Genomic DNA, 19,032 nt, shown 5'->3' with positions numbered 1-19,032 from the left:
CAGACCTCGGGGAGGATCAGTTTGGATTCCGTCGAAATGTTGGAACACGTGAGGCAATACTGACCTTACGACTTATCTTAGAAGAAAGATTAAGAAAAGGCAAACCTACGTTTCTAGCATTTGTAGACTTAGAGAAAGCTTTTGACAATGTTGACTGGAATACTCTTTTTCAAATTCTAAAGGTGGCAGGGGTAAAATACAGGGAGCGAAAGGCTATTTATAATTTGTACAGAAACCAGATGGCAGTAATAAGAGTCGAGGGGCATGAAAGGGAAGCAGTGGTTGGGAAAGGAGTGAGACAGGGTTGTAGCCTCTCCCCGATGTTATTCAATCTGTATATTGAGCAAGCAGTAAAGGAAACAAAAGAAAAATTTGGAGTAGGTATTAAAATTCATGGAGACGAAGTAAAAACTTTGAGGTTCGCCGATGACATTGTAATTCTGTCAGAGACGGCAAAGGACTTGGAAGAGCAGTTGAACGGAATGGACAGTGTCTTGAAAGGAGGATATAAGATGAACATTAACAAAAGCAAAACGAGGATAATGGAATGTAGTCAAATTAAATCGGGTGATGCTGAGGGAATTAGATTAGGAAATGAGACACTTAAAGTAGTAAAGGAGTTTTGCTATTTAGGAAGTAAAATAACTGATGATGGTCGAAGTAGGGAGGATATAAAATGTAGACTGGCAATGGCAAGGAAAGCGTTTCTGAAGAAGAGAAATTTGTTAACATCGAATATAGATTTATGTATCAGGAAGTCGTTTCTGAAAGTATTTGTTTGGAGTGTAGCCATGTATGGAAGTGAAACATGGACGATAACTAGTTTGGACAAGAAGAGAATAGAAGCTTTCGAAATGTGGTGCTACAGAAGAATACTGAAGATAAGGTGGATAGATCACGTAACTAATGAGGAGGTATTGAATAGGATTGGGGAGAAGAGAAGTTTGTGGCACAACTTGACTAGAAGAAGGGATCGGTTGGTAGGACATGTTTTGAGGCATCAAGGGATCACAAATTTAGCATTGGAGGGCAGCGTGGAGGGTAAAAATCGTAGAGGGAGACCGAGAGATGAGTACACTAAGCAGATTCAGAAGGATGTAGGTTGCAGTAGGTACTGGGAGATGAAGCAGCTTGCACAGGATAGAGTAGCATGGAGAGCTGCATCAAACCAGTCTCAGGACTGAAGACAACAACAACAACATATTTCATATGTTGCGAGTTGTCACTGCTGATGGTAGTGTTAAGTGATAAATTATGCATAAGCAAGGGAGAAACATAGTTTGCTGGATATACGATTCCTTCAAGCGGAAACACGCGCATTCGCGTACCTCAACTGTCGCTTGCAATCGTCAACAATGCCATTCCCGTCCGTGCCTCGACATGCGTGTACCGCCATCGTTTGTGGATCGGACTATAAAAGAAATGTCATTTTATTTAAACAAGGTATAGCAGCAAGTGATTAGCCTCAAACTAATTCAAGTAGCCACCAGAAGGTATTCAACTTACGATACGACTGAAACGTTTGTGTAGCTGCGGCTAGTGATTAATAATTTAATTTCCTTGTTAGTACACCACCATTGTTAACTGCCACAAATTGTGTAGACCTGGCGGATGTCTATAAAATTCTGCAGTTTATGGAAGCGTCTACTCGTGAGATTTGCGTAATAATGTACGTTGGAAATGGTAAACTAATTTGACTACCTACTACGTTGAGTATTAAAATATGAGGCGTACAACCAGTGTAGACTACCGGAGATGGTCTGAAGAGTTAACATCGTAATAAAAATCGAAAAGCGCTTACTACCGACTGAGCGTCTTTACGTATTAGCCGTGTCAACGCTACTCGGTCGTGCATTCAAAAACAAACAGTTGCAACATACCTCACATGTTTGAAGGCAGTCAAAATCGTTAAGGACTTCCGTGTAGCTGTTGAAACGACTGTCAGTGAGGCTGGACAGCATGACTGTACATCATACGATAGCAGACAATCTGGAATTGATTTATGGAGTGAAAATTAAAATGAAATACAGCGGTAAAACTGCTACGGTCAAGACCGCAAATCATAATTTCATTATTGATGACCAGTTTCGGTGAATCTAAGTTTTAATAATCGGATGCGTAAAGCATAGAGATTGAAACTAAAGCTTAGTTCGGTCAGATATAATAAGGTGGGGGAACGTGCAGTATTTGCACAACACGCATATATGCAACGTGCCTGATGTAAATAAACTTCAATAGATCTCCATCATACTCACAAGTCGTAACTCGTAATACCAGGAACAGGAAGAAAGTGATACATTGGAATATCAATAATGCAACAAGATTTACTTAAAATTCATGCATGTTACACCGACTTCACAAGCTCATATTCGTGCAATAGGTGAAAGAGGCTCAGAATCCCTAGTCAGAAATAAAAATGTTACGAACTGCCAGCAGATGGCACTGCAATTGTAATAATACAGAAATACAGTCGTAACATATAAATAATAAGGAAGAAATTCTGTCCAAGGAGTACACAAAACAGTGGCAATATACACAGTTTGTATATAATAATATAAAACAAGTAATCCAAACCGGAGTATATTGGAATAACAAGAAACCTTTTATAAAAATGTTCTTTAAACTTTTGAAATTTTAGAATTGCAGTTCTTATAACAATGTAAAAGAAAGTGCTGTATACCAACTGGGTGATGAATAAGTGAGGTAGTGAGCTACCTGCGCCAGGGAGACCCCTATCTGTAACTACATGAGCGACAACTCACAACCGACGCCAAGATGAATGGTTAGTTGCGATGCGTAACGTAAAATTCACCTCAAGTTCCCATTCGGCTTGTTGTAGGCCCGCAGTACAATCGTTTTTCGCCATCAAGAAACAACAACACGACATATGACCGAAACAAAAACCCGTCAGTATTTATCTAAAATTGTTCACCTTCAGCGAGGACACCCCTTCTAGCTCTCTTGTTGTGTGGTGAGGTGTTTTTCTTGTAAGAAAATGATTTGAAAGACGCTATTACGCAACGTTTTAACTGTGTCTGAACTGGACCTTTCTTATGGCTACTGATGAGTCGTCATCCCTATTCCAAAATATTGAAAGCACTCTATACCTCTAGGTATACTCCCCCCCCCCCCCTCTCACGTACAAACTATCGGATGGGCGCCACTGACCTTCAGTGATTCTCATTCCAATAATTTAATTTTCAGTTGCTGTACAAAAGATTATTTCTCTTCTGGCGACTGTATAAATTGTAATTCCAGCTGTTGTTTCGATAACTGACTGAGCTGTAATGTTGAAAGTACAAAAATAATACATTACAACAACAGATTAGCAACTGAATGAACTTTCTCCAGTGAGAATTCATGTGGGCAACAAGTCACCTGTTGACAATAAATGCATTATTATTATGAAACTAACAAGGAGACAGCACGACTGTGGGGTCCGGGATTAGTCCGAAATTTTGTGTGGTGAAAGACGACCCCTAACACCTCCCGTGGTTAAAATATTAGGACGCACTACTAGGAAAATCCCGAGAAAAATCGATCCAAAGTTTCTTAGGTGCCTTATGAGTATAAAATGTTAGTCCATTTCCATGGCGCCGTCTGGCCAACATGGCTGCCGGCAAAGTAGCTCAACGTGTTCGGTCAGAGAGCTGCTTGGCCTCCGTAATAAAAAAACTGAGTGCAAGGATCAACAAACGAACTTGACCGGATGTCATGTGACGTCGGCAGTGACCAAACACAACGATCAACCAAAGGAACAAAAAACAAAAAAAACTCTGGCATTTATTCTGTTGCTTGCATAATTGCAGTGCCTTGTTACAGGGGAATCATGAAATTAATTCCTGGGAAGACTGTACAAAAATTCATTCTATAATTCATCATCAGTTATCGTCAACAATATTCCGAGACATGATTCAATATTCCTGGTTTGCCTCAAAATTATCAGAAACACGAAACATTTTCGTAAATGTTAATAGGGCATATTTTTGTACAGATTTATTGCAAACGCCCTGTGATTGTAAAAGACCCACTTTTATATGTTGTGCAAGATGTCGCAAAAATTATTGCTTTGATTATTTTTACGATAATTAGCTCTGTGGTTTTTGTTTATAATTATTATATGTATAAAACTGAATGTTTCCCAATCGAATTTGTTATTCTGATTAAAAACCCAAAGAGTCTCCTTATATATTTTACAATGAAAAATGGAAAACCCACCGCCATGAATTGTGTTGTTGGACAAAAAGAAAATAATTTTTATTCAGTAATGTAAGCAATTTGTTAAAGATAATGTAGGTTTGGGAAACTTTCTGAATAATTGGTGGAATAACAAAAGAAAATGAAACAGAAGAAAAAAGCAGTCATCGCAGCTTACGCTATTGTGCGCTACAGCTATTGCGAGCCCCGTATTTCCTCCACAACAGTACACTTCACTGCGTTTCACACGTGACAGCCTTGATCATATCTAGCAACATTCTAACGGATCATTATTCGAGTTGAGCAGGCGCGGCTCTCAGCCATTCTGCCATGTCAATAACAATCTTAAACTTTGTATAGAAATTTCAGTAGCGAATCCTATCGTTAAGAGGTAACTTCACATTCCCAAATGAACGCCGGCCGCGGTGGTCTAGCGGTTCTAGGTGCTCAGTCCGGAACTGTGCGACTGCTACGGTCGCAGTTTCGAATTCTGCCTTGGGCTTGGATGTGTGTGATGTCCTTAGGTTAGTTAGGTTTAAGTAGTTCTGAGTTCTAGGGGACTGATGACCACAGATAAGTCCCATAGTGCTCAGAGGCCTTTGAACCCAAAAGAACATGGAAGTAACGTGTTAGGTTCATAATTAAAAGTGCCATTATGATTTTCTCAGAATTTTTGGAAAGTGAATAATAATTTTCGTTAGTTTCATGTTTATCTTACACTAACTACCACTACTCGAGTTCCCAAGTATCCCACTAGTTATGTAAGAAATTTTGTGAATTTTTTGTCATTTCCTTACAGAGGACGACCCCAGAAGATATTTATTGCTGAAAGTTTTTCAAGCATTTCTCTTTAGAACGTTAGGAGTACCTGTCTGACTTCTGTAGTAGTGTGAGGGTGGAAATTGCATCTTGCAAGAGCCACAGGGTAAAGGGTACGTCTCAGATTAATCCGTTGTGCAGAATGACAGAATAGCATCCCGCCGCTCACAGAAAATGGCGACCCTGCCAGGATAGGAAAAATTGGTAAGCTACCAGGATACGAAAGTGTCAGGACACTTAGGTACGACAGGTTCCAGCACTAGCAGTTTCAAGAACTTTCTTCCATGTATTAAATATTTATTTACAAAGATTAGGATCAAAATAGATACAGGTAGTGAAGAAAGCAGAATTGTAGGGAAAAGGGCGTGTGTTATTGTGTGGGAAAATTTTGCATTTTTTTTTACGTATTTTGTGTAGCTGTTAGGGTATAGGATTTTCAGATGATAGGCACAGACGCAGTATGACGCATCATCATATAAGTTAGAATTAAGAAATAACATTTTTCTCCCTTTGCAAGCGCACAGGTGGAGATTGGAGACTGTAGCAGAGCAGACAGAACATTAGCCGAGAAGTTACTGGAGACTGTAGCAGAGCAGACAGAACATTAGCCGAGAAGTTACGACGTTGTTGTTATTGTTGTTGGTTCAACCAACTGGTAAGTGGTCATACAGTTTTGTAGATAGGGTTGTGGTGTGTTGAAAGAATTTCCATGTTAACGAGAGCAGAAGCCAAAATGTTACGTGAGAGACAGCAAGTAGACAAGATGGGGGAGAATCAACCAGATAGATAGCAAGTAAGGGAGCTTATTGAGAATAGGACAGAAGGTGAACCTGAGAATAGGACAGACGGTGAATCAGAGAACAGGACAGTCGGGGAGCTGCAGAATCAGTAGGTTCAGTTAGACTGGCCGAGAACATCAAATTTCCAGAATAGGAAATTCCAGGTAGGGCACATTCTGAGCCAGAAATAGACAGCCCACGACGTAGGAAATTGCAAAGATTAGAAGCGAAACGAGCACAGACAACGCGTTCGTTTGCTGCATATTCAGGGAAAGAATACGCGTCAATACAATCAATGAACCGGCAGTTAGCTAACGCTCGAAGAGAAGTAGACAGTGAGGAAGAGGGGGAACATTTAGAATACGTCGAACCTATGGTACACATTCTAAATATGCCCCAACTGCAGACACAGAATTTTGCAGAGTTACGAGCGCCACGAAAAGGATCCGTAACAGACGCAACTGTACCTGCAAACACAAGACATACACAAAAGAGAGGGCAGAATGCGGAGTTGTTTGCGCCACGTAATGGTTCAATGACAAACGCAAGTAGTCCTCAACACACACATAACGAGTTATTGCAGTTATACAACTTAGAAACGCAACAGCATAGCCCAGTAAACGACGTAACTGAACGAGTAGAAAACAATAGATCGAGAATACATAGTTCAGCAGAAGGTAGTGTTAAAGGACAGGCCGCGATCATGGAGATGTTACAAAAAATGAACGCTAGTATGACGAAACAGAATCAGGATATTAATGATATTAATACACAGATAACGAAGCAGAATACACAGATGACAAAACAGTATCAGGAATTGAAACAGGGTAACCAGGCTGGTAAGACACAGATCCAACAGGATAATCAGGCGATTAAGACACAGGTCAAACAGGTTAAAATTCAGATGGAAGAAGGGATTGCCAGAATTGATAGATCACTCAGATAAACAAATACGCGAAAGAATCTAGAGAAAGAATTCAGGTACTAGCACAAGGTCAGCAGCAATTACGCACTGACGTGGACAAGGTCCAATTGGAAATCGTAAACGTTGACAAATAGGTGAAACGTTTTACGAAAAAAGCCACTCGAACAGCAATACAAATTTCGGAAGAACAAGCAATTCAAAGCAAGGTCGCAAAGGTTACACTCAAAAAATATGATCAGCGGATCAGTAAAATAGAAGTTAAAAACAAAGATCAGTTTGAAAAACTTCGAACAGAGTTGATACAAACTATCGAAGAAAAGATAGAGACCGATTACACCTGTAGCGAAACAACTGACACGTCAAGCATTAATTCAGTACACGAACACGCGCCGTCTAAGAAAGTTCAAGTAGAACCAAGGCTAGACGTGACACTCGCGCAGAAATCGAAACAGAAAACCCCGATTAAAGTAATGCATGACATGCTGCAGGACCAGGCACAGTATCTAGAAAAACGTAACACATACATTCAGCCGATACTAATCGAAAGACAGGCAACTGAACCAGTAAATCCACAGTCACAACATAAAAGCAGCACAGGTACTATACCACGAACGACGAGAGTAGAAACACACGAACAACACTTTTGTTCACCAATGATGCGATATGACGCGGATATGAATCAGGAAATTGAGAATAGGCAGACAGGCAGTAGATTACCAGAGAATGCCGGCCGATGTGGCCTAGCGGTTCTAGGCGCTACAGTCAGGAACCGAGAGACCGCTACGGTCGCAGGTTCGAATCCTGTCACGGGAATGGATGTGTGTGATGTCCTTAGGTTAGTTAGGTTTAAGTAGTTCTAAGTTCTAGGGGACTGATGACCTCCGATGTTAAGTCCCATAGTGCTCAGAGCCATCTGAACCATTTACCAGAGAATAAACACTACGACACAAGCAGTGGCAGATTATTTGAGTCCATGAATCAGCCACAAACCGGATTTATGAGTAGATATGATACAGACCACTTCCTTACAGTTAGAAAATTTCAACATTTCAAGGAAGAAGGCGGTAGCTTGCATGCGCGCACATTCATCGACCAGTTTCAAGTAGGCTTACCGAACCACTGGAGCGTAGCTCACAAACTTGACTTCATTTGTACACACATGTCAGCGACAGTAGCAGAGGCGATGCAAAAGATCGCGGATACCTGTACGCCTTACCTACAGTTCAGAACAGCATTTCTCGAAAGATATTGGTTTAAGGAGGCGCAAAGCAAAATTAAATACGAGTTATTTCAGATGAAACCATATGAAAACTCAGCAGAGAAAACCGTGATAAAATTCTTTGATACAATGGAGAAATAGAATCAATGCCTAGACAAACCATACAGTAACGGAGAGCTGATACGTCTGTGTAGAATGAAATTACCGGTAAAGTATCAACAAGCGACAGGAGGAAAAAATGAAAATACCCAAGAATTCAAAGAGGTTCTAAGGGAACTTAAATTTATGTTTAAAGATGACGAGGTGAAAGAAAAAAGAAAAGGGAACAGCAAAAGGAGAGGACTAGGAACGAATATTCCAATAATAATAATAATCGTAATCCTAACACCAATAATTTCAGGCAGTTTAACAGACAAGGACAGTGGCACAATGGAGACAACTGGCATAGAAACGTTAACCAGAATAGTTGGTGCCGAAAGAGGAACGGTAATGGACACTCATACATTGGCGGATATGGGTTTAGGAATCAAAATGCCAACGGTCAAGGGTACTTTGAAAGAGGTCACGACGTTAGAAACAGCAACTGGCGAGACCAAGGTGCGATTAATTACCGAGGAAATTATGGTCCACAAAGACCAGGACAACACAGCAAAGGGAAACCAGAAGTAGAAATTAGGCCACCAAATCCGGAAAAACGTAAAGATTGACGGGAAAATCCGAAAGAGGTTAGGCAAACTGACGTCCATTCATTAAAACAATGAAAAAAGGACATTCATTTTTCGGAAGTAGTTAGATTAACATTAGAAAAAAACTGAAAATAGCCAAAATTCAGACAAACAGGGACTTACGAAAATTTTCGATAGTCAGCACCAGATACGCTTGAATTACGCTACATAGCCTGGGAAAACAGCATAGAATGGGAAAATTCTGAAAGTGAGGATGCACTGCCACCACTTCCTTGTATTAAAGAATCAAGCGATGAAGAATTGTTAACAGGACTTAGCAATATATTTGACGAGAAGCAAGTAAATGAATGCGATAAAACAGAGCAGAGTATCCTAGATAAAAACAAAACACAGACGCCACGAACACAAAAGACGTATAATGTATACAACATGGGTGACTATAAGGATTTGGGGGGTTGTTTGGGGAAGGAGACCAGACAGCGAGGTCATTGGTCTCATCGGATTATGGAAGGACGGGGAAGGAAGTCGGCCGTGCCCTTTCAAAGGAACCATCCCGGCATTTGCCTGGAGCGATTTGGGGAAATCACGGAAAACCTAAGCCAGGATGGCCGGACTATGAGGAAATAGAAATAGAGTACATTCGGGAATGTCTGGAAATGAAGGAAAAGGAGAGAGAGGAGCTCGAAAACAGACGAAAAGAGGTAGATAGGTCGCAAACGGTTTTGCTCACGGAGTTAACACCAAAGCAAACACAAACACAAAGGGAAGGTTCAGTTATCCACAGGTTAAGCTATGAATCTATAGCAGAGGATTTGATGCAAGAAAAGGAAATCGTAACATCCACAATTATACAACCCATATTAAAGATAAACATTGGTGAAATCACGTCACAAGCAATCATAATAGTGGGTGTCAAGTGACGGCTATATCACAAAGCCTATTTGAAAGGTGCAATAGAGAGAAAGAATTACCGATTTTAAGGGCAAAAAGGACAAGAGTTATGGAGCTTTAGGAAAAATGGAACAGAGGTAAAATACAAAACACGTCTTTCATTCAATTGCCAAGGTTACGAATTTGAAAACAATTTTATAATCATACCAAAACTTACAGTTAATATGATAATCTGTGTATATTTCATTAATGAGCGTAAGGTTCACATTTGCATACCACAAGGCTTCGTAACAATAGATGATTTAAAACTATATTTTATTCAAACTTTGAACGATGAAAAAGAATAGGGAAAAGTAAAGCAATTGCATTTAAGTCAAGAATGGAATGTAATAGAGGAGGAGAGTAACCCTAGATATAAGTTTGAGGAAAACCTTAACCCACTCCCACCAGAAGTAATAGAAGAAACTCATCAAGAGATTAGTAAGAAGAGAGAGGAAATAGACGATATTTCGCTCCACGATAAAAAAAATTTAGAATGCATATTGAGATCACATGCGGAGGTATTAGCACGAAAGACAGGTGGCATTAAAGATTTTCAATTAGAATTTGAGGTCAAAGATCATAAACCCTTTTTTGTTCCACCTTATTTCATACCATATAGTTATCGAGAGCAAGTATTTCCTGAATTCAGAAAAATGTTGGATGATGTGAAAGGAGGACCCTGTGTTCGGCTTAAAAGCAAGTTCCGCTACATTAAGTGGGAGCGGCCATCCTACGCATTCTTTACACATAGCACGCAGTTTCAGAGATTTTCACAGGGAGACAGCAGCCAAACGCCGATACTACAGATTTCCGGATTGGTCGCCTTAAACGAAACGTCATTCTCCCGTTTTAGAAGAGCAATGCTGATTGGCAGACGATAGTCCTGACGCCTTGCGCTGAAGGAGAAATTTAAGAGATGGAAAGATATACCCCTTCACGTCTGGCGTGGAGAGGGGCCGTTCCGTTGTCGCTCTTGGAGCGAGAACGCGTAAAGAGAGCGTGTGTGCTCGTACGTGTACTGAAAGAGCGAGGAACAAGTCTCTCCTCAGTGCTTCTCTGGGAGAGCACCTCTATCGAGAGCAAATCGAAGTGCGACTCTACTGAGTCCTTGCGATTAAGCGTTGTTCACTGTGTTGGCCGCCATACTTCTTGTTCGGTGTGAACGGACAGAGTTATACTTAAACGCCTGCGAGCAAATTTTTGAGTAGCATCGCGGTGGACTGGTTATCTGACCGATGTACCACGCCAATAGTTAGAATAGGGGCGCATAGGAGTCCTTGACTTCATCAAGGCGTAGGGAGAGTTTGATTGGCGAAGGTCATTCCAGATATTTGTTAGCAGCGAGCGGCGCAGACAGCAGTCATCGCAGCTTACGGTGTTGCGCGCTACAGCTATTGCGAGCCCCATATTTCCTCCACAACAGTACACTTCACTGCATTTCACACGTGACAGCCTTGATCGTACATAGCAACATTCTAACGGATAATTATTCGTGTTGAGTAGGCGCGGCTCTCAGCCATTCTGCCAAATCAATAACAATCTTAAACTTTGTATAGAAATTTCATTAGCGAATCCTATCCTTAAGAGGTAACTTCACATTCCAAAAAGAACACGGAAGTAATTAAAAGTGCCATTATGATTTTCTCAGAATTTTTGCAAAATGAATAATAATTTTCGTTAGTTTCATGTTTTTCTTACACTAAGTAGCACTACTCCAGTACCCAAGTATCCCACCAGTTACGTAAGAAATGTTGTGAATTTTTGTGCCATTTCCTTGCAGCAGACGACTCCAGAAGATATTTATTGCTGAAAGTTTTTCAGGCATTTCTCTTTAGAACGTTAGGAGCGTCTGTCTGACTTCTGTAGTAGTGTGGGGGTGGAAATTGCATCTTGCAGGAGCCACAGGGTAAAGGGTACATCTCATATCAATCCCACGCTCACAAAACTGACTGAATATAGAATATTTTATAATGAAATTTAACCCTCATATATTAAACGAACTTTATTTCATCTCTGTTATGTACGTTTTCAATCAATAATAATATTAATTCATCCAGAATTTGAGACAAAGGTAAAACTGTCATGGAAGCTTTTTGATATTGAAACTTGAAACTGATACGGCCCAAAAATTTTAAATGCAGTTATTTAATGAAATGCATGTATTACAAATCCATTTATTCGCTATTTTCACTTCCTTGAAATATGGTCTACAGAGTTACCGTCAACTGGCTGGCCTCTTCTGTTAGGGACAGCTGTGTTCCACGTGGACAACTGTATTTTCTTCCTCTCTGTCTGAAGATTCGACAGACTGATCAGTTCCGGCATTGTCCATAAATGCCGCAGGAACCGCGCCTTGATAATTACTTTCATCAGAAAAGTCACTTAGGTGACGTTCACGATTGAGTGTTTTAACAACACTTCTCATACAGCATCTTCCACTAGTAAAATGTCACTTATACGTGCCATTTTCACGTAGGTGTACTTCACATTCAGCGACTAAACAGTTACACAGTGTGTACTCCAGCGTCACAGTGACCCTTCAAAGCACATCTCTGTCATATTAATTAAACAGCAATGTTTCACAACCTCGAATATCCGTAGTCTGCTACGTCTCGTTGAAGATTGAATTTACATTGGTTGCAGTGGGCTGTGTATGTGTGGTGGTGCATGCACAGTAACAAACAGAAACTCCAGGGTCAAACTGATTCAGGAGTACACTTGTGGGGTTAAATTGGAACGAACGCACATGTAATGATGTGGGGAAGGCACAGCAATGACTTCGTTTTATTGACAGATCGCTGGGAAGGTGCAACAGATCTACTAAAGAGATTGCATGCTCTACTCTTCTCGGTATTGCTAGGTTACTGCTCTGCAGTATCGTGTTAGTAACACATAGGATTGACGGAGGACATCGATAATGTTCAAAGAAGGGTAGCTCGTTTTGTGTTATCGCGTAATAGGAGACAGGATGTCACACATATTAGACACGAGTTTGGTTGGCAATCGTTGAAACGAAGGAGGTTTTGGTAGGGCGAAATCTTTTCACGAAGTTGTAATCTAGAACGTTCTTCTTCGAATGTGAGAATATTTTTTGACACCACGCTGCATAGGGGGGAAATGCCTATTGTAATAAAATAAGTGAGAGCTCGTGAGGAAAGACTGAAGTGTTCGTTTTTCCCGCGCGCCTGTAGAGAGTGGAACGATAGAGAAATAGTGTGAAAGTGGTTAGTTGAACCCTCTTCCATTCACATGAGTGTGAACGGCAGCGTAGTCATGTAGATTTAGATGATCCATACAACTCCGTAAATTCAAAATTTGTGATGTCGTCATTACCAGTGAGAATTAATGAAGGTTAAAATTTGAGTTACACTGTTTTATATCTTTTATTCCAAATGAACATCACTATGATATTATAAATTGCAGAACACATTGATCCAGATTTCTGTCGATTTGTACGTGGACGTGAAGAAGCCATGGACGATCCCCCATTCTACATGTGATTGCTATAGCAAAATTTGTCGCACTTCAAACTAGGGATGTTCGATGGTCTTAGATGTTTGAAAAATATAGATGTTGGGAGTTTAAAAATCAATCTCGATACTAAATTCTTTGAAAGATCGAGGTTAAAGACAAAATATACACCTTCGATGCTGGCCATAAATGTAGACTATTTGTTAGCACCAGCAATCATTTTTTCGTCATTCAAACGAATACTTTTTTGGACATGTCTTATAATGACTATGCTGCAGTGGTTAAAGCAATATAAATAGCATTCAGAAGGAAGTAATAAATCGTGTTTTGCCCCTATGTGTAATTTCACAGAAAATAAGTATACTGAAAAGACTGACAAACTACCTGATACGATTACTGCAGTGAAAAGGAGTGTAATGTTTAAAACCGTGTAGCAGCAAGTGATAAGTTAAGAAAAGGATCAGATTTCAAATTAATTCAAAGACCATCCATTATGTGATATGAATCGTTCTATATGACTGAAAGATTTTTGCGGCTGCCACTGATTAATAGTGCAGGTATTCCAAAATCAGCTTTATAACACTGATGGTGTATATTTCAGAAGTAGGGATCAGAAGAAAGGTGAGGTTTGTAGCATAATATTCACACATACCTGAAGTATTGGTATGCCTAATTTTTGCAGAGTTAATTATTGAATTGGCAACTCCCTCATCCCAGCAGGCAGTACATTGGCTCTGAGCACTATGGGACTCAACTGCTGTGGTCATCAGTCCCCCTAGACCTTAGAACTACTTAAACCTAACTAACCTAAGGACATCACACACATCCATGCCCGAGGCAGGATTCGAACCTGCGACCGTAGCAGTCTCACGGTTCCGGACTGCTCGCCTAGAACCGCGAGACCACCGCGGCCGGCGCAGTACATTGTGTGGAATGCTTGACGGAGACCAAATGTAACACCAGGTCCAGCTCAACTTCCAGAAACGCTACCGAAGCACACCACCATCACGCCTGACCATCAGACAGTGGTATACGAGGTTCAAGGAATCGTGAAGAGTCGTAAGGAGGATGAGTTCCGGGTGACTGAGCATGGCTGATGCAGATGTGGAACAGGTGAAACAGACATTATCAGGGGTCTATCCAAATCAGTCCATCAAGAGTTGTGATAGTTGCAGCTCCCACAAACCATGGTACGCAGGGTGCTATGAAGGAAGGAGAAGCTTTGCTCCTGTACAAACTGGTGCTGCATTTTCTGATAGGCCGAAGCGCAAAACATTTTTGATTGAGATACTGAATCGAACCCATCAAAGGTCACAGACGAAGCTCGCTTTCATGCTTCTAACAAGGTAAACCGACAGAATGAGCGGTTGTGAGGCTCTGAGAAATCCGACTTTAGCATGGAAATTGTGCGTGGCGGTCTAGAGGTAAACGTGCGGTGTTGTCCGCTTCACGATTGTGTGATGGGGCCATTTTTCTTTGCCAACGCGTTGGTAACCTCGACTGTTTATCTCGACATCGTGCTGCAGCTTGATGGAGCCTTTCTTCACTGGACATCAGTGTCTGGGAAGAATAAGGACGACACATTTGCACGTCACTGGACTGGCAGAGGAGGACCCATTCCCTGGGCCACAAGGTCTCGAGATATAACCGCGCCTGATTTATTTGTTTGGGGCTTTGTTTAAGATACTGTCTACCAGGCCCCGATGCGGGACCTGTAAGAACTGGGAGCTCGCATGAGATCAGCAATCGTACACGTTAATGAGGGCTTGCAGGGCCAAACAAGAGAGGGACTGGAACATCGATTAGGTATTCTTCATACTACAGAGCGGGCACACAGTCTGTTAAACGTCTACTATAACCTCGAATGTGTGTGAACAGTCCACCGCAAACCGGAACTTCCTACCTGTCTCGATTTCTGACCTATACGTCATCAAAGTCGCAAAGATAATTTTGGAACAGTCTTTATCATTAACGTCTGTATTGGTGCACTGCCTATACTAACTGCCGCGGATATTGTAGATGTGGCAGATGTTTGTGATATTATGGAGTTTGTAGAAGTGGCTACTTGTGAAACCTCCATAGAAAAGAATGTTGGGAGCAGTAAAGTAATCCAGATAGCTGATGTGTTGGATATCAGAATATGGGGCGTACAACCAATACAGACCTCCGGAGAAAATCCTCATGGTAATATCGTAATAGAAATAAAAAAGTACTTACTGCCAACTGATGGAAAATTTAGGATGGAATAATCTCAATATTATGAATAGGATAGCTTGCTACTCACCATATAGCAGAGTATTAACAACTTCGTTTTCGGCTAAAAGGCCTTCTTCAGAATTAGGCAACATTCACACACACACACACACAAATGCAACTCACACACACATGACTACTATCTCTGGATACTGGAACCAGGTCTGGCCTCTACGTGGTTTGGAGGATGTACAGCGCACTAACGATGGCCACAAGCTTAGCGTCTGCGCGGGATTGCTGGAAGACTTGCAAGGGCAGGATAGAGTCGTTACTAAGGTCTTTGTAGGATGATGAATTGGTACCTTTTGTAGAGTCAGCATGATGATTTGCACCATGTAGACGGTGATGACGACGGCCAACGGCTCGGTTTCCTCGCATGACTGCAGGAAGACTTGTAGCGGAAGAATGGAGTCAATGTTGAGGTCGTGTTGGCACAGCACTTCAGCCAGTGTCTGGTGGTAAAACTCCAGCAGCTGCCGGCCGTGGGCTCGCCGCGTATCACGCATTGTGGTCACGTGCAGGAACGTCACCACGTCATGTGCTGGAGGTTCTAGTTGAAGAGTCTGGAAGTCCAGCAGCCGCACCGACAGCTCCCCCTTGGCGTCCTCCGCAAACAGCATGTTGTTTAGCCACAGGTCTCTGTGGCACAGCACATTACGATACCTGCACAGAAAAACATAAACACTGCAGCAAAGAGCATCACATAATGTTCAAAAGCAACAGTGGCTATAGTAAGCGCTACAGCGAATGCTGCAGCAAACCGATAGGTACTTCCTACTACACTACAATATGTAGGTGACAAGGACGTTAAATATGAGTAATGCTTGCCAAAAAATGTACTGGTTAGTGCGAACTGGGACAAGGTAGAGTTGTGGGATAGGCGTCAGATCAGAGGAGAACAAATCAATAGAAACCAAAGTTTAAAAATTATTGTCGTGAACGAGGAGCTAATTATTGTCTGACAGCTACACATGGAGAATTGCATCGGGAGAATGGAGAGGAAGATAGATCTTTGGATGGAGACAAAGAAATGGGATATTAAGTAGCTAATTTCTCTTAGTACTAGGATTCGACCTAAATTATCTTTGCAGGAAACACAACGAACACTTCGAGCTCAGGAAGGAACGGAGATTGACTAGCAGCTACTCGCTACCACACGACCCGCTGAAATGTCATTCACATACCTTTTTCTATCAAAGTTTACTAACATTAAATGAAGCCTCTGGACTACGTAACATACGAGTAAAATAACATTTTCTCAAGATTTGGGTGAAAATTTTTTGTGAGAACCATTGATTTTTCTATTTAGTCTCCATTTAGGTCAGCATAGACTACTTTGTTCAGCTTCTCTCCAGTGACTAGAAAGGTATAGCTTCTGGTCCAATGTATGAAGCTTTGTGTGCCGACTTACGGCAGGTCTTGTCATGGGGGAAGCCTCGTCAGATAGGTCCACCATGTGAGTGTCTAGGGAAGTGATTCCAGTGGTAGTTTCCCGTTCCCTTCCTCTGATGATGATGATGAATCAGTCCAGGGACTGGTTTGATGCAGCTCTCCATCCTACTCTATCCTGTGGAAGCTTCTTCATATCCCAAAATCTACTGCAACCTAAATCCTTCTGAATCTGCTTAGCGTATTCTTCTCTTGGTCTCCCTCTGCGATTTTTACCCTACACTCTGCCCTCCAATACTAAATTGGTGATCCCTTGATGCCTCAGAACATGTCCTACCAACAGACCCCTTCTTCTAGTCACGTTGTGCCACAAACTTCTCTTCACCCCAATCCTCTGCAACTCCTCCTCATTAGTTATGTGATCTACCCATCTAATCTTCAGCATTCTTCTGTAGCACCACATTTCGAAAGCTTCTATTGTCTTTTTGTCTAAACTATTTATCGTCCACGTTTCACTTCCATACATGACTACACTCCATGCAAATGCTTTCAGAAAAGACTTCCTAACACTTAAATCTATACTCGATGTTAACAAATTTCTCTTCTTTAGAAACACATTCCTTGCCATTGCCAGTCTACCTTTTATATCATCTCTACTTCGACAATCATCAGTTATTTTGCTCCACAAATAGCAAACTCATTTACTACTTTAAGTATCTCATTTCCTAATCTAATACCCTCAGCATACCCGATTTAATTCGACTACATTCCATTATCCTCGTTTTGCTTTTGTTGACGTTCAGCTTGTTTCGTTCTTCCAAGACACTGTCAATTCCGTTCAGCTGCTCTTTCAGGTCCTTTGCTGTGTCTGACAGAATTACAATGTCATCGGCGAACCTCAAATTTTTAATTTCTTCTCCATGGATTTTAATTCCTACTCCGAATTTTTCCTGTGTTTCCTTTACTGCTTGCTCAATATACAGATTGAATAACATCGGGGATAGGCTACAACCCTGTCTCACTCCCTTCCCAACCACTGCTTTCCTTTCACGCCCCTCGACCCTTATAACTGCCATCTGGTTTATGTACAAATTGTAAATATCCTTTCACTCCCTGCCACCTTCAGAATTTGAAGGGAGTATTCCAGTCAACATTGTCAAAAACTTTCTCTAAGTCTACAAATGCTAGAAACGTAGGTCTGCTTTTCCTTAATCTATTTTCTAAGATACGTCGTAGGGTCAGTATTGCCTCACGTGTTCCAACATTTCTACGGAATCCAAATCGATCTTCCCCAAGGTCGGCTTCTACTAGTTTTCCCATTCGTCTGCAAAGAATTCGTGTTAGTATTTTGCAGCCTTGGCTTATTAAACTGATAATTCGCTAATTTTCACATCTGCCAACACCTGTTTCCTTTGGGATTGGAGTTATTATATTCTTCTTGAAGTCTGAGGGTATTTCGCCTGTCTCATACATCTTGCTCACCAGATGGTAGAGTTTTGTCAGGACTGGCTCTCCCAAGGGCGTCAGTAGTTCAAATGGAATGTTGTCTACTCGCAGGGCCTTGTTTCGACTTGCGTCTTTCAGTGCTTTGTCAGACTCTTCACACCGTATCATATCTCCTATTTCATCTACATCTACATCGTCTTTCATTTCCATAATATTGCCCTCAAGTAAATCGCCCTTGTATAGACCCTCTATATATTCCTTCCACATTTATGTTTTCCCTTCTTTGCTTAGAACTGGCTTCACATCTGAGCTCTTGATATTCATGCAAGTGGTTCTCTTTCCTCCAAAGGTCTCTTTAATTTTCCTGTAGGCAGTATCTGTCTTACCCATAGTGATATGTGGCTCTACATCCTTACATTTGTCTTCTAGCCATCCCTTTTTAGCCATTTTGCACTTCCTGTCGATCTCATTTTTGACACGTTTGTATTCCTTTTTGCCTGCTTCATTTACCGTATTTTAGTTTTTTCTCTTTTCATCAATTAAATTCAATATCTCTTCTGTTACCCAAGGATTTCTACTAGCCCTCGTCTTTTTATCTACTTGATTCTCTGCTGCCTTCTCCTGTATTTCTTTCTCCCATTCTTGTCAATCGTCCCCTTATTCTCTCCCGGAAACTCCCTACAACCTCTGGTTCTGTCAGTTTATCCAGGTACCATCTCCTTCAATTCCTATCTTTTTGCAGTTTCTTTAGTTTTAATCTACAGTTGACAACCAATAAATAGTTGTCAGAGTCCACATCTGCCCCTGGAAATGTCTTACAATTTAAAACTTGGTTCCTAAATCTCTGTCTTACCATTATATAATTTATCTGAAACCTGTCAGTATCTCCAGACTTCTTCCATGTATACAATCTTC

At 41.2% G+C, this 19,032-nt stretch overlaps 1 protein-coding gene across 1 annotated transcript in view; it reads right to left on the bottom strand.

Moving 5' to 3' along the window:
• Positions 1-19,032, bottom strand: part of LOC126336307 (uncharacterized) — a 67,161-nt gene that overhangs the window by 27,730 nt on the left and 20,399 nt on the right. Inside the window, exon 2 of the mRNA XM_049999847.1 lies at positions 15,585-15,945. Within this exon, the coding sequence (XP_049855804.1) occupies positions 15,585-15,945 (361 nt within the window). The remainder of the gene's footprint in view (positions 1-15,584; positions 15,946-19,032) is intronic.

The sequence above is a fragment of the Schistocerca gregaria genome, chromosome 2 (assembly GCF_023897955.1).
Source record: "Schistocerca gregaria isolate iqSchGreg1 chromosome 2, iqSchGreg1.2, whole genome shotgun sequence".
Lineage (NCBI taxonomy): Eukaryota > Metazoa > Arthropoda > Insecta > Orthoptera > Acrididae > Schistocerca > Schistocerca gregaria.
This window is presented reverse-complemented; position numbering and strand designations above follow the sequence as displayed.